Raw genomic sequence first — 13,602 nt, 5'->3', positions numbered from 1 at the left:
CTAATAAAATGCACAGACACACTCCTGCAGGAAGCCCCCTGCAGACACACACACAGACGCAACAGACACCAGATCAATACAGGCAATCATACAGGTGACAATAGGTGCAGGTTAACCGGCCGCTGATTCACACCCGGCTATCATCACCATCTCAAAAATCACACAATCAAGACAGAAGCATGCCGGTGGGTGGGGGGCGTCTGGAAGACGAGGAGGAGCGGAGCGGAGCGCGGCGCTTTGCAGGTACATGAAATGTGTGAATATGTGCGTGAAATGAATTGAAATGGGTGTGAAAGTGCATCTACTCACAGGCAGACGCACACAGACACGCCTTTGTGTTTGGGAGTGTGTGTGCGTGTCCCGTCCACACGCACAAGCATTATGGTGGGTGTGTGTGTGCGTGTGTGTGAGGTGTGTGTTGGCTGTTATCAGAATGACACCATCCTCCTCTCTCTCCTGCAGCCCCAGAGGATCAGTGGAGCTGCACCAGTTTCAAATGAAAATAAATGAGAGGCAGTGACCGCTACTGCCTGGGTCCCAGTTTAATGAGGAAGAGGAGGAGGAGGGGGATTGGTCCAGGTTGGCAGCAGCGGGGACGAGAGAGAGAGAGAGGAGGGAGATGTGATGAATGGACGAGTTTTCTCTGTCATCGATGCGATGGCCAATTACAGCTGCAGCACGCTCGGCTGCGCCGCAGGTGGAGCGGACGGCGCTCTGAGTGGCCGCGCTGCATCCATCCATACTCCATTATTTGCATTGAGAGGACAAATCAGTGCCGAGTGTAAAACCTGGAGCGGCTTGGCGGCGAAATTCAGAACGACGTCGGACGTCACCAAGCGTTTTAGGTCCAGGCTGATCGTCACCTGCTCTGGAGGAAATCTGATTTCCTTTCACTCATCTAAACTAAACTAAACTAAACTAAACCAGACACCATTTTCTCTAATAACAGACACACAGGCTCAGATGTATACATACACCTCCAGTGGGATTTGACCAGTTCTTCCTTATGAGCCAAATCCACCAGACACACATTGACGAGGCAAAGATGGATAAAAATAAAGTTTAGAGGAGTAGAGTAGTTACCAGGGTTATCTGGGTTAGTTCTACTTAGTTTTTAGAGTGTATTTGCTGGTTTTTATTAGTTTATTATTCAGTTTTTAGTAGTTATAGAAGCAGTTTTAGTTTTTTTATACATTTGCTAATTTTTTATGTGTAGGATTAAAAAAGATCAGAGTATTGTGATTATACATCGGGTTGGTAGTGAATGAAACAGAAGATATGTTTCCTAAAGAATTATGAAATTATTGTTAAACAACCGACTGATTGGTGTTTTCTCCCAACCTTTGTTGCCATTTTGCATATTTTGTCTACAGCTGATGGAACCTGCTTGTGTGGGAAACAAAAATCTATTTCTCATCAGTTTGAAAGGCTAAAAAATAGATTCATAAACACAAAAACAAAAAAAATGTAAACTTTCTGTATGTTTTAGTTAGCATTATAAACACAATATAGTTCCAGTTATAGTTTTTCCCCCATTTGTTTTTATTTCAGTTAACGAAAATGTTTTCTCAGTTTCAGTTTTGTAACTTTGTTAGTTAGTCTTGGTAGTTAGTCCGCTCCACCTGCGGCGCAGCCGAGCGTGCTGCAGCTGTAATTGGCAGCTGTCAAACACGGTGGTGGCAGCGTCATGATGCATTGGGCAGCATCGTTAACTTCGTCTCAAACAGCCTGGTGGTTGAAACTGGGCAGATAAAGCAAACCAACGTCCAAACTCTGACCTCAGAGCGGGAGAAAATATAAAAACTGGATCCAGACCAGAAACCTTTCACTTTTATTCGTCTCTGCCAGCAACAGAGAGCCATGTGAAGCTCCATGTGAAGCCAGGAGCTCCATGTGAAGCTCCATGTGAAGCTCCAGGTGAAGCTCCATGTGAAGCTCCAGGTGAAGCTCCATGTGAAGCTCCAGGTGAAGCTCCAGGTGAAGCCAGGAGCTCCAGGTGAAGCTCCAGGTGAAGCTCCATGTGAAGCTCCAGGTGAAGCCAGGAGCTCCAGGTGAAGCTCCAGGTGAAGCTCCAGGTGAAGCTCCATGTGAAGCTCCAGGTGAATCTCCATGTGAAGTTCCATGTGAAGCTCCAGGTGAAGCTCCAGGTGAAGCCAGGAGCTCCAGGTGAAGCTCCAGGTGAAGCTCCAGGTGAAGCTCCATGTGAAGCTCCAGGTGAATCTCCATGTGAAGCTCCATGTGAAGCTCCAGGTGAAGCTCCATGTGAAGCTCCATGTGAAGCCAGGAGCTCCATGTGAAGCTCCATGTGCAGCTCCAGGTGAAGCTCCAGGTGAAGGTCCATGTGAAGCTCCATGTGAAGCTCCAGGTGAAGCTTCAGGTGAAGCTCCATGTGAAGCTTCAGGTGAAGCTCCATGTGAAGCTCCAGGTGAAGCTCCATGTGAAGCTCCATGTGAAGCTCCAGGTGAAGCTCCAGGTGAAGCTCCAGGTGAAGCTCCATGTGAAGCTCCAGGTGAAGCTCCAGGTGAAGCTTCAGGTGAAGCTCCAGGTGAAGCTCCATGTGAAGCTCCAGGTGAAGCTCCAGGTGAAGCTCCAGGTGAATCTCCATGTGAAGCTCCATGTGAAGCTCCAGGTGAAGCTCCAGGTGAAGCCAGGAGCTCCAGGTGAAGCTCCAGGTGAAGCTCCATGTGAAGCTCCAGGTGAAGCTCCATGTGAAGCTCCATGTGAAGCTCCATGTGAAGCCAGGAGCTCCATGTGAAGCTCCATGTGCAGCTCCAGGTGAAGCTCCATGTGAAGCTCCATGTGAAGCTCCAGGTGAAGCTTCAGGTGAAGCTCCATGTGAAGCTTCAGGTGAAGCTCCATGTGAAGCTTCAGGTGAAGCTCCATGTGAAGCTTCAGGTGAAGCTCCAGGTGAAGCTCCAGGTGAAGCTCCATGTGAAGCTCCAGGTGAAGCTCCAGGTGAAGCTCCATGTGAAGCTCCATGTGAAGCTCCATGTGAAGCTCCAGGTGAAGCTCCAGGTGAAGCTCCATGTGAAGCTCCAGGTGAAGCTCCAGGTGAAGCTTCAGGTGAAGCTCCATGTGAAGCTGTAAGCCGGTGGCTGCAGTTTTATCTCTGCATCGTTTGCGGTTCTCCACAAAATGGCTCGTTTAAAAAAGTTTCTGTTGTTTGACTGATGTGAGAAATTGCACACAATGCTCTTCAACAGAAGGAGAACGTTCTGCAGTTTTATTGCTGTATAAACTGAAAGAGGCCAAACAGCACGCTCTCATTTGTCCTGTGGTTGGACATAAATGGTGAAGCTTTATTATTTACAACATTTATCTGTTGGTTGATTTGGACTAAAGGTCCAACAGAGCAAGTGGATCTAAAAGGAACTAGAACATCAGATTTTTTAACTAACCAAGCCAACAGATCATCCTGAACAGTTCTGGTAAAAATATCAAGTTTCTCCCAGCAGCAGAGTTTTTGTTGAGGACGTTTCTACATGAGTGGACCTGAGTGCTGTCCAGTCCGGTCCAGTACAGCCCGTTAAAACCAGCAGCCAGTGGGCCTCTGCAGGCCGCCGGTGTGTGAGGGTCAGCGGACGGGTCAGGAGGTTTTGGTTTGACTGGACTGGACTTGATCTGTCAGTGTGTCCATCTGGATGCGTGACGCAGTCGGCCATCTTGAAACAGTTACATAATATTTCTGTTCAGGTTCTGTTCTGTTTATTAAGCTTTACAGCAGATTTACATTTAAAGTTTGATATGAGCAAAATGTGACTGAATGTATAATGATGATAATTTTTTAGACAAATAGTTTTTATTTATTTTTTACAAAATAATCCTGAGTGTTTATTGGTTTAACAGCCATCAAAGTCTTTTAATTGTTGAACAGCTTTTTTGTTTCTTTTGATTTATTATTATTAATTTTTGTTGATCTCCAAGTCTTTAATCTAGGAGGACCTCTTTGCCATTACCCTAATCTTTACTCCCTCATCAGATTATCTATAATATGGTTTCCAATCAGAAAAGTCTGATTATGACTGTTAGTTATTAAAAAAGCAGTAATGAATTTTTGCTTTGAGCTCAAAGGAGCCGAGACGATGCGTCAACCCAGTGGAAACATTTACTTCTGCTATTTTAACTTTTTTATTTAGAAGTTGTTTCTTGGGGCTTCTGCTGTTTTAGCAGTGAAACAACTTATTTGTAGTTTCTTAATGACTTTACTGCCTCTTTGCAGTGTAAAACTTTTTATGCTGCGTTAAGCAAACATCACAAATAGAGCCTGAATGCATTAAATAATTAGCTAAGACTTGTTGCAAATGAGGCAGTTCTTCAAAATCAGCATATTGTATACATTGACAATGTGATTAATAACTTAGATTAATATTTTACTTTAACCTCGATCTGCCATGGGTATGAATAATTTTAGATTAGCTCCTACATTACTCATGTAAAGTTTTTATATTGCAGCGTTTTTGATTCTTTGTTGAACAATAAAGTGAAATCATCTCTGGTCACTGATTATGCTGTGGTTCATATTCATATTATAGTCTTTCTAATTGTGGTCTGAATGAGCATGCTAACACATTAGCATGTTATTGCTAATATTAGCTTACTAACGCTAATATCTACAGATGATTATTGGGAGTTATGGAGTCCTTAAATGCAGAAGCACCATAAATTTTCAGACGTTTGACCACACTGCGATTAAGTTATTTATCACTTCAACCTAAATATTTCCATCTTAAGGGAAGTTAAGCTAGTTTCTGTTAGCTTAGTCTGGAGCATTAGCTTCAACACTCTGTAGCTGACAGCTAGCATGCTACAGGAAGGAAGGAGAAACCTGAATTATTTTAACTAATTATCTGACAGTTTTTCAGCTTCTCTGTGAAACAAAAACCAATGGTGACATAAAGAAGGAATAAATATTAGCTGCTAATAATGCTAACAGTCGAGTTGGACGGGTCTTGGTTGTATTTCTGTGTGTGAACCAGATTTAATCTTTAAATTGAGTTAAAGTTTGAGTCTTCTTTGCATCAGTTTAACTTCCTGCTTAAAAACGAAGCACACTGATGAAGAAATAGACGGCCATCTCATCATCGTTGTATCTTTCAGTTCGAGGATGTAAATGCTTTGTCTCAGATTTACTTTTCTCTCTGCTGATTGTTTGACTTGTGAACTTTGAGTTTGTCGCCACCTTTTGGAGGGGAGGATTATGTTTCCTGCTAACGCACGTTTTCAGTGATGACAAAACACAAGTTGCAACACTTGTTTACACTAAAGTTGCAGAAAATCAGCTCTTCACATTACAGAAAACCAAACTAACCGAAGGCAAACCCGACTGAAACCTTTATATGTGTCAGCTGAAGCTGAATCAGGAACCTGTCCTGATTCAGAGACTCCTGGGTTCAGATAAAAGGAAAGCTGCTTCATCAGTCCAGCTGCGATCCGAGTCAATGTAGTGTCAGAATTTGTGCAAAACAGGTCAGCGAGCATTTTGGAGGAGGCTGCAGCACCACAGGTGGAGCAGGGATCCGTGTTAACTGGAACGCAATGTCCTGACCGGAGCCGAGCGCGGCCAATAACACACCGAGGCACAGACGCATCGAGCGTCCAGGAGAGGAGAAAATTTGATGTGAGGACAGAGTGATGGAGGCAGAGTTAGCTGTCAGGGAGGATCTGGGCGAGCAGGAGGCTGGGGCCGCCTTCATTCAGCCGGCCGTCCGCTGGATGAGCGGCAGCAGTCGGCTCTGTCTGGGTCCGGCTCCTCACATGTCCACTTACGCTCAAACGCAGCTGCTTGCTGCTCTGAATTATTCATGAGCCGCTCATTAAATATTCACGTGTGAAAAGCTCCGGCACCATCCTCTCCTTCCCTGAGATCCAAGCAGGACTCGGAGAAGATGCTTTTCACTTTCTCTTCCTTTATTGTTCTAATTTTCTGTGTCAGAGCTGCTATTTTTGGCCCAGTTTCATTGTTTCCCTCTTATCTCCTCCCCCTCCTCTCTAAGTGATCGATTTGTATTGTTCGGGCAGCTGAGCCCCCACCTCAGCCCGAGGTGATGGAGAGACGTAGGGGGAGAAAAGACAGAAATAACTATAGACGGAGAGAGAGGAGCGATGGCAGAGGCAGACCTTGCCATGAGCGGGATGTGGAAACACGAGGCCTCAGGCTGGGAGATGGAGTGATAGGCGAGGCGAGGAGGAGCAGGCAGCGATAAAGAACGGCTTGTTTCAGACGAGTTGACTGGATCTGACCAGTAAAACTCAGGCTCAACCTGCCTTTTATGGCGTCAGCTCGTCCTGTTTCCTTTGATTTCCTCCTTTGTTCTCCGGGTATTTCAGCACCATTAAGGCTAATTATCTCCAAGGACCAGAAACACGTGGAACAAGCGAACAAACAAGACTCACCTCCAGCTGTGCAGGGTGCATGTTAAAAACAGGCCGGTTTTTCTCTCCAGAAGCAGCGCGCTGAAAAAGCATCTTCATCATGTTTTATTAATGGATGGAAGGTTTTGTTTGGCGAACAGGAGGGAAGGATTTGTTTAGAATGAGAAGCAAATGAGGAGATTTGATTGCTTGATTGTTTTCCAGACGGATATGAGCGTCGCAGTCGATTCAGAACCTGGAGCCGGGCGGCGACTCTGCTCGCAGTTATCCAGGTTTACCTGGATACACACACGCCCCGACACACACACGCACACACACACGCCCCGACATGCCCACACACACGCACACGCCCCGACATGCACACACACACGCACCCAGACACGTACACACACACGCCCCGACATGCACACACACCCACACACGCACACACACACGCCCCGACATGCACACACACCCACACACGCACACACACACGCCCCGACATGCCCACACACACGCACACGCCCCGACATGCACACACACACGCCCCGACACACCCAGACACGCACACACACACCCCCCGACATGCACACACACACGCACACGCCCCGACATGCACACACACATGCCCCGACACGCACACCCACACACACACGCACACACTTTGCCACTGAAGAACGACCATTTAGATCAACAGCCAAACCTTTGGACTGAGCAGTGGGAGATCAAACAAACTGAAACAAACTTTATCCTTCAAGAATAATCATCTTATGGAAAATTTAATAAAATTAATGGTACTGTTTTTTGTAGCTGATTACAACGAAAAAGCAGTTTGGAAATTTGAAATATTATTATAATTCTAGTTATTGGATGGCATTTGCTAAACAGCCAATCCAGGATATCATTCAGTTTCCTTTACGGCCTAAACAAAGCGCTGCTGGGTGGCGGCCATCTTTACTGGCATTAATCCTGTTACATTGTGTGTGTTTCAGAAACACTGTGTACTTTATGGACTTGCTGCTTAACCCATTGATTGCTGGAGAATTTGCGTATTTTTCTGTGGAATGTAACACAAAATTATTTGCAGAAAATCTTTCTGTACTTTAAGGTTTGATGGTGTATTAGAACTGGTGCAGATATTAAAATGGAGTAAATTTCTACCAAAAAGCTCAGATAATCTCAGAAATGTTGTAGAAAGTTTATCTTTCTCAAAGTTTTGGTGGAAATGTTCCCCTCAGTTTTTCTAATGGTCCTAATTTTCCGTCGTCTGAAGGAAACTTCATCTTGGAATCTGGAATATGTTGACGCCATGCTAGTTGATGAGCTAACGGCTAATGTTTACAAAGTAGCCAATCCGGACGCAGCGTTCATTTTAATTGGTGTTGATTGGTTGAACCTGCAAGAGTGGAAAGAAGGAAAATGTTGATGTATATTTGGCAGTTTTAAGCATTTCCAGAGGATTTGTCATATGTTCAGACTTTTTGGTCTTTGGTCTCCAGCTGGACGTCTGATGTGTTTAATATTCTAGATCTAATATGAGTTTAGGCTTGCAGAGGAACAACATTATCTGCTTCTGGAAGACGAGTTCTGTCTTCTTGAGTTACAACTAATGCAAGATGATGTGAATCTGTGGGAGGAGATAAATAATTCTTCCTATCTGACAGCAGCGCAGCGATAACAGCGGTGACACGGCTGAATTAGTTTAACCTACTGCTTTATCCGCTTCCTGTCATGCTTATTGTTGTTTCTGTGGATTTCAGGTTATTTTCAGCAGGAACACGCTGTCATCACTTCTCAAAAGAGCCCTGCTCCTTTGCTGTAGAGTAATTTCAGTGAGATGTGTTGACAGAGAGATTTGTGGACTATCCAGCGTTTCTTGGCAGGTAAATGACTGTTTTAAATGTAATTTGCTCTGGGCACTACAGAAGCCCAGAAGGGAGAAACTGGAGGCGTGAGCGGCGCTTCTCCATTGCCGTTACCGCCGGCGATGCCTGTGTTCGATCGAAGCATGTGATGGGGTTATGTAACGTCCGGTCGCCTCCACCGCGGGACAGCGTCAGGTGGATCCATGCACTCTCCAAGCCCCGCCCACTCCACACAGAGAAGCTGCTCTACGTGTGCAGACTGAGCACATTTTCCCCACATTGACCCAGATACTCGTCCTCTTCCCCAGAGAGCCGCCTTCCTTCGTATGAGAGAGGCTCATTATTTCACTGGAGTGCCTCCGTTTCTTCTGCGTCTTGCAGGGAGCGAGGGAAGAGGGGCGGCGAGGAGTCGCTGCGGCGCCGCGGTGCGTTCAGGCCCCATCCACTTCCACAGGGAGCCGTTCTGGACCCACACAATTAACACAGCACAAAATACAGTCAGCAAATTATGGGCTGGATGATTATTATGAAGCTATCCCCTTGTGTAATTGCACCTCTCCAAATTTGGTCAACTCATCTGAGTGTGAATCACCTAACTGGCTGAGCTTTTATTGCGGCGATATTCTGTTTGCTCTGAATGGTGATTGTGCAGCGCGGCGTGAGCTTCAGAGCAAGAATCTATTAAACTAACAATTGATTTGTTGACAGATTATTGACTGGACGTGGAGATCAAGTAGCTGCAGACAAAGTCTCACATTTAAATCAATCAATCAATCAATCAAATGTTATTTGCACATTTCAGCAGCAAGGCATTTCAAAGTGCTTTACATCATATCAAACACTGAAACACAAAGTCATCAAGTTGGTGGTTTTTGCTTTTGCATCCATAAAAGGTTTACTGGTTCCACTCCTACTGTGTTATAAGGAACCAAATACCTATTGGTGTTTTTATTCCCACTCAGTTTAAAACGATGTAAACAGCCTTTCAACGGGCTTCCGGCACCAGGCTCCGTTCACCTTTCACAGAGTTTCGCTCTGGGAATCCGTCGTCCCTCACGGATGAAGCGGCGAGCGGCAGGCAGCAGGGCCGGTTTCTGTAGCTGATCATACACAAATATGGAAAAAATATCCAGAAACTTTAGTTTTTAGTGTTGAACGTCTGTAAGAATGAAAAAGCAACACAAAGTGATCCAAAGTGTGGATGTCATGTTGTTCTATTCAGATGTTGTTTTTGAAGAAATTTCTGCTAATATTTGTAAATTATATGTTTGGTATAATTTACAAAAGTCTGTACATTTTTATGCAGTTTTTTATTTTATTAATATTAATTAACTAGATATCTAAAGCGTGGAAGCTCGGTTAGATTCAAAGTGTCTGTAAAGAGCCTCCCCACAGCATGATGCTGCCACTACCATGCTCCAGTGAAGCAGCATCATGTTCAGGTTTTAGTTTCGTTTAATTATTTGGAGACGTTCAAAGTTTTAATTTTGAACCTGCTGCTGGTTTAACTGGTTTACATGATGCTGGGTGTTCTCCATGAAACCAATCAATAAATAATAAATCAATAATTTCACTGAACTGTGATCCAAAACCGCACAGCATTCTGGGAGATGTAGGCAGAGGAAAGTCTTTAGCTTCTCAACCTCTCATGGCTAGCTAAACTAAGTTGGAATCAACTAGGTAACTCACTCATTGGTTACCTAGCAACCCATTCATTCTTTGGTTACCTAGCAACAACCTGTTGAACACATGCGCAGCAGCAGTTTCTGGTTTCCACAAACTGAGGATTAAACCTGAAGGTTCTGCCACCAGTTTGGTCTTTTCAGATATTTAAAACAAAAAACTGATCAATGGTTATCAATATCGACTGATATGAAACGCCGATATGTTTTTCCGCCATATTGTCCAGCCCTGCCTGGACTCACTGCGCTGCACTAAAGGAAGTGATGCAATCATCCGGAAAGGAAATACATCTCCAAAGAAAACACACGCCACACTTTTCAGTTGTCCACTGGACAACCAGGCGGTAATGAAACTGTGTGAAAGTTGAAGGGGTGTGAATACTTTCCCGCGCAGCGCCGAGTCTATTTAAGGAGCGCTGCGGCGCCACGCCTCCCTGGATCCGCTCCTCCGGCTCCGCTAGCTGCGCTGCTGCAGAGCGGCTTCACCATCCAGGACAGGCGGATCGGAACCAGCAGCAGCGACCGGACCCGGACCGAACCGGGACCCAGAGAGGCAGAGGGAGGGGGGGAGAATGTGACAACTGCTGGAGGCTGCACCGCCTTTAGGGAGGCCTCGGCTCTTGCACCTGTCCCTCTCCGTCTCCGCGACCAGGCGCAGCTCGGGCAGAGCGACGCTCCTTTCTTACCGGGGAGGCTCTCTCTCTCTCTCACGGACAGCCGGAGGGAGGCGCGCACACCGCCGCAGACACCGGCCAGGCAGGCAGCATGACTTCAGCCTACAACCTGGATTTTCTGCCCGATATGATGGTGGAGAGCCGCTTGCTCGTCCCTGGAGACAGAATGTAAGTTATTCTCCTCTCTTTCTGCTATTGTTATTATTTTTATTTTAATATTTTTTTGCGGCTGTCCGGTGTGGAGATGTTGAATCGGGTCAGAATGAACGGCCGGTCCGGATCTCGGTGGTCGGTGGGTGGATGTGCGGACCGCAGCGGCTCGCGGTCCGCGGCAGCCCGGATGCTGATGAATGATCGCCATTATGAGGAATTAACGCCGCCGCCTTTATGAGCCTCTCCGGTCCGCTGCGCCGAGCCGAGCATGCAGAACATCCGCCATCACCGCCACCATCATCATCACCACCTCCCGGGTTTGGAGCGACGCGTTCGGGACTCTGCAGCCGGCGGAGGAGCGCATGAAGCCCGCCGTCCTCCCCGCTCCCTCCCCGCTGCTGCTGGAGGAAATCAGATCAGAAAAGGCGCAGAAGTGAAGATGCGTGTCACATGCGCGCGTTGACGCCCTGGCTGCGTGTTTTTCTCCTCACTTTGGACACTTGGTGTGTGTGTGTGTGTGTGTGTGTGTGGACGCAGGAATGCGCCGCTATCCCGTGTCCGCTAATTGCATTTTGCTGTAATTGCGTTAAACTCGTGCGTTTGCAGCTCGCAGGGACAAAGGCAGCTTTTCTTCCCGACATGTCGGTCATGTGTCCCGCATGTCCCGCTTCTGTCCGCTCCGCTCATGCTTCCTTTTTGCTGGCGGATCATGCTCCTTTATTTCCCAGCAGAGCGAAACCTTCACTGGGCTCCAGTTATTCTTTTTAATTTCACTTATTCTTCCAATAAGTTGGGGCGGGAGGAATAAAAACTCATTAAAAGTCACTGATGATAGATAAGATATGGAATACATCAGGATTAATGCAGCTGTGATGGCTCTATTTGGCTCCAAATGGACATAAATGGGAGTAATTAGGAGAATATTGTTGAGTCATGGTGCCAAAGTAATGATGCTGTTTCGTTTTATGGAGGCATGCATGCTGATATTTGAACATTTGTTGCGTTATGTAATAATTACATCCATCTGTAATGTGTTGGGATTGACTCATTTTCCAGACATAGGCTCTGATTGATGATCGGATTTGATTTATCTTTTAATAATAAAAAATAATGATTTTTGAGATAAAAACATGTTAATTACAGAATTAGGTTAAATTCTGTAATTGGCAGGTCGGTGTTTGTTTTATCTAGAAGTTTAGTTAATATTGGATCGGTTCAATGGTTGCAACATTAAATACCAGAGACAAAACCAGTTGGTTCGATTGATTTTCTTCGATTGGTTCTGATCGGTGATTTGATTTATCTTTAAATTCAAAAACAGTTTCCATTTTCTGTTGGATTTCAAACTAAGAGCTCGATTAAAAACCTGCAGAATAAATATCAAGAGTTATTTCTCTGAAATTACAGAATTAAAAAGGTTAAAAATCAGCAGGCAGGTCAGAAATCAGTATTGGCCAGTGATCGGTTCATCAGTTTTTTTAGATTTAGGATCATTTATCTGATGTTAAATATTAGAGAGAAACCATCTGATTTGACTTGGTGGGTTTAGCTCATTTTTGGCTCTGATCTGTGATCGATCAGTAATCGATCGGACTGATACTGAGGAATCTGTTGATGAAATGCATCAGTATCTGAATGCACCAGCCAGCTCCATGTACTCTGGTTCTGTCTGAGTCCAGTAAGGATCAGATAAAGGTTGGCGACATGCGCTTTGAAGCAGAAATAGGAATAATCTTGTAATCCCTTCATTTTCTGTCAGACTCAAAGCAGCGATCAAAGAACCTGCAGGAAAACCTTTTTCTTTCTGGGAAAAACCTGATCAGAGCAAGTTTAATATTTAAAATCACAGTTTACTGCCTGGCCCAGAGCACAGAACACAACGAATGATTATTGGCTGATGATTGTTGTAAACCTCTTTATTTTTAAGCCTGTGTCATGAGGGTTGGAGTCGAGTGACTTCCTGTTTGTGGCGAGTCGCGCTGCCTGCTGTGGATCAGTGAGCTGCTGTAATTAGAGGATGGGAGATAAAAATTCCCAGCTGTGTTTTCCGTTTGTTTCCTGAAACAAAACTGCATCCCTTGCGGTATTATTCCGGGATGAAAGGCCCGGTCCACTCTGCTCCTCCGAGTCGCCTCCATTGACTCGCCGTGTAGTCTATTACCCAGAAGCTCTTGTGACGAGACGCTTTCTCATTAATCAGTGTCACCGTCTCTCACGCCGCGGGCCCGGCGGGGGCCGCCTTCCTCTTCCTCCTCCTCTTCGTCCCGTTGATGTGTTTTGCATCAGCGGCTGCTGGCCGCGTCTGAGGGAAAGTGAAGGATTTCTAAATAATGCGTGTCGCTGGAATTAGACAGGCCTATCTGTGCCCTCTTACCCAGCCGGCGAGGAGGCGGACAGGTTTAACCAGATAGCGCTTATGGAAATGACACTTTGTATTTATGTGAACACGCCACTCCACCGAGGCTTTTCACTGCTGAGAGGTGCTCCTGGTAATCTTCTGACATACTTCTTTGCATTATTGTGTTTAACCTCTCTGTTTTAGAGCTGCTTTTCATGCCAGATGCTTTCCTTTCTCCTGCGTGAAGCCGCTCTCCTCCCAGGCTTCCACTTCCTGTTGAGCATGACAACAGGAGAACGCGTCTGCTGCGTTTGGCTGCATGTCTTCTAAAGTCGGGACAAAAAGAAGAACCTAAACTCCAGATTGGTTCTGTTTTCTGTCCATCTGTTAGTGATGGACATTTATCGTATCGTTACCGAAAAAGATTTAGACCACAGAAAAAAAAACAAATTCTGACTTTTTACATTTTTTTCCGGTGGCGATAATCCTCTTCCAAACATCCAACAACATGCTAAAGCTAAAATTAGCTTCATCATGAC

The 13,602-nt window shown here is 45.5% G+C and overlaps 1 protein-coding gene across 25 annotated transcripts in view; it reads left to right on the top strand.

Moving 5' to 3' along the window:
• celf2 (cugbp, Elav-like family member 2) overlaps positions 1-13,602 on the top strand; it is a 210,065-nt gene that overhangs the window by 61,151 nt on the left and 135,312 nt on the right. For 2 of the 25 annotated variants that reach the window (XM_032589665.1, XM_032589662.1), the window contains exon 1: positions 10,346-10,740. The exons of 20 other annotated variants lie outside the window; for them this stretch is intronic. In XM_032589665.1, coding sequence (XP_032445556.1) covers positions 10,664-10,740 — 77 coding nt within the window. In that variant the 5' untranslated portion in view covers positions 10,346-10,663. Of the gene's footprint in view, positions 1-10,339; positions 10,741-13,602 lie in introns of those variants that run through there. 3 more of the 25 variants (XM_032589661.1, XM_032589666.1, XM_032589667.1) reach the window with 3 other exon arrangements.

This window comes from Xiphophorus hellerii, chromosome 17 (genome assembly GCF_003331165.1).
Source record: "Xiphophorus hellerii strain 12219 chromosome 17, Xiphophorus_hellerii-4.1, whole genome shotgun sequence".
Taxonomy (NCBI): Eukaryota; Metazoa; Chordata; class Actinopteri; order Cyprinodontiformes; family Poeciliidae; genus Xiphophorus; species Xiphophorus hellerii.
Note: the sequence above shows the minus strand (reverse complement) of the source record. Positions and strands in the feature narration are given on the sequence as shown.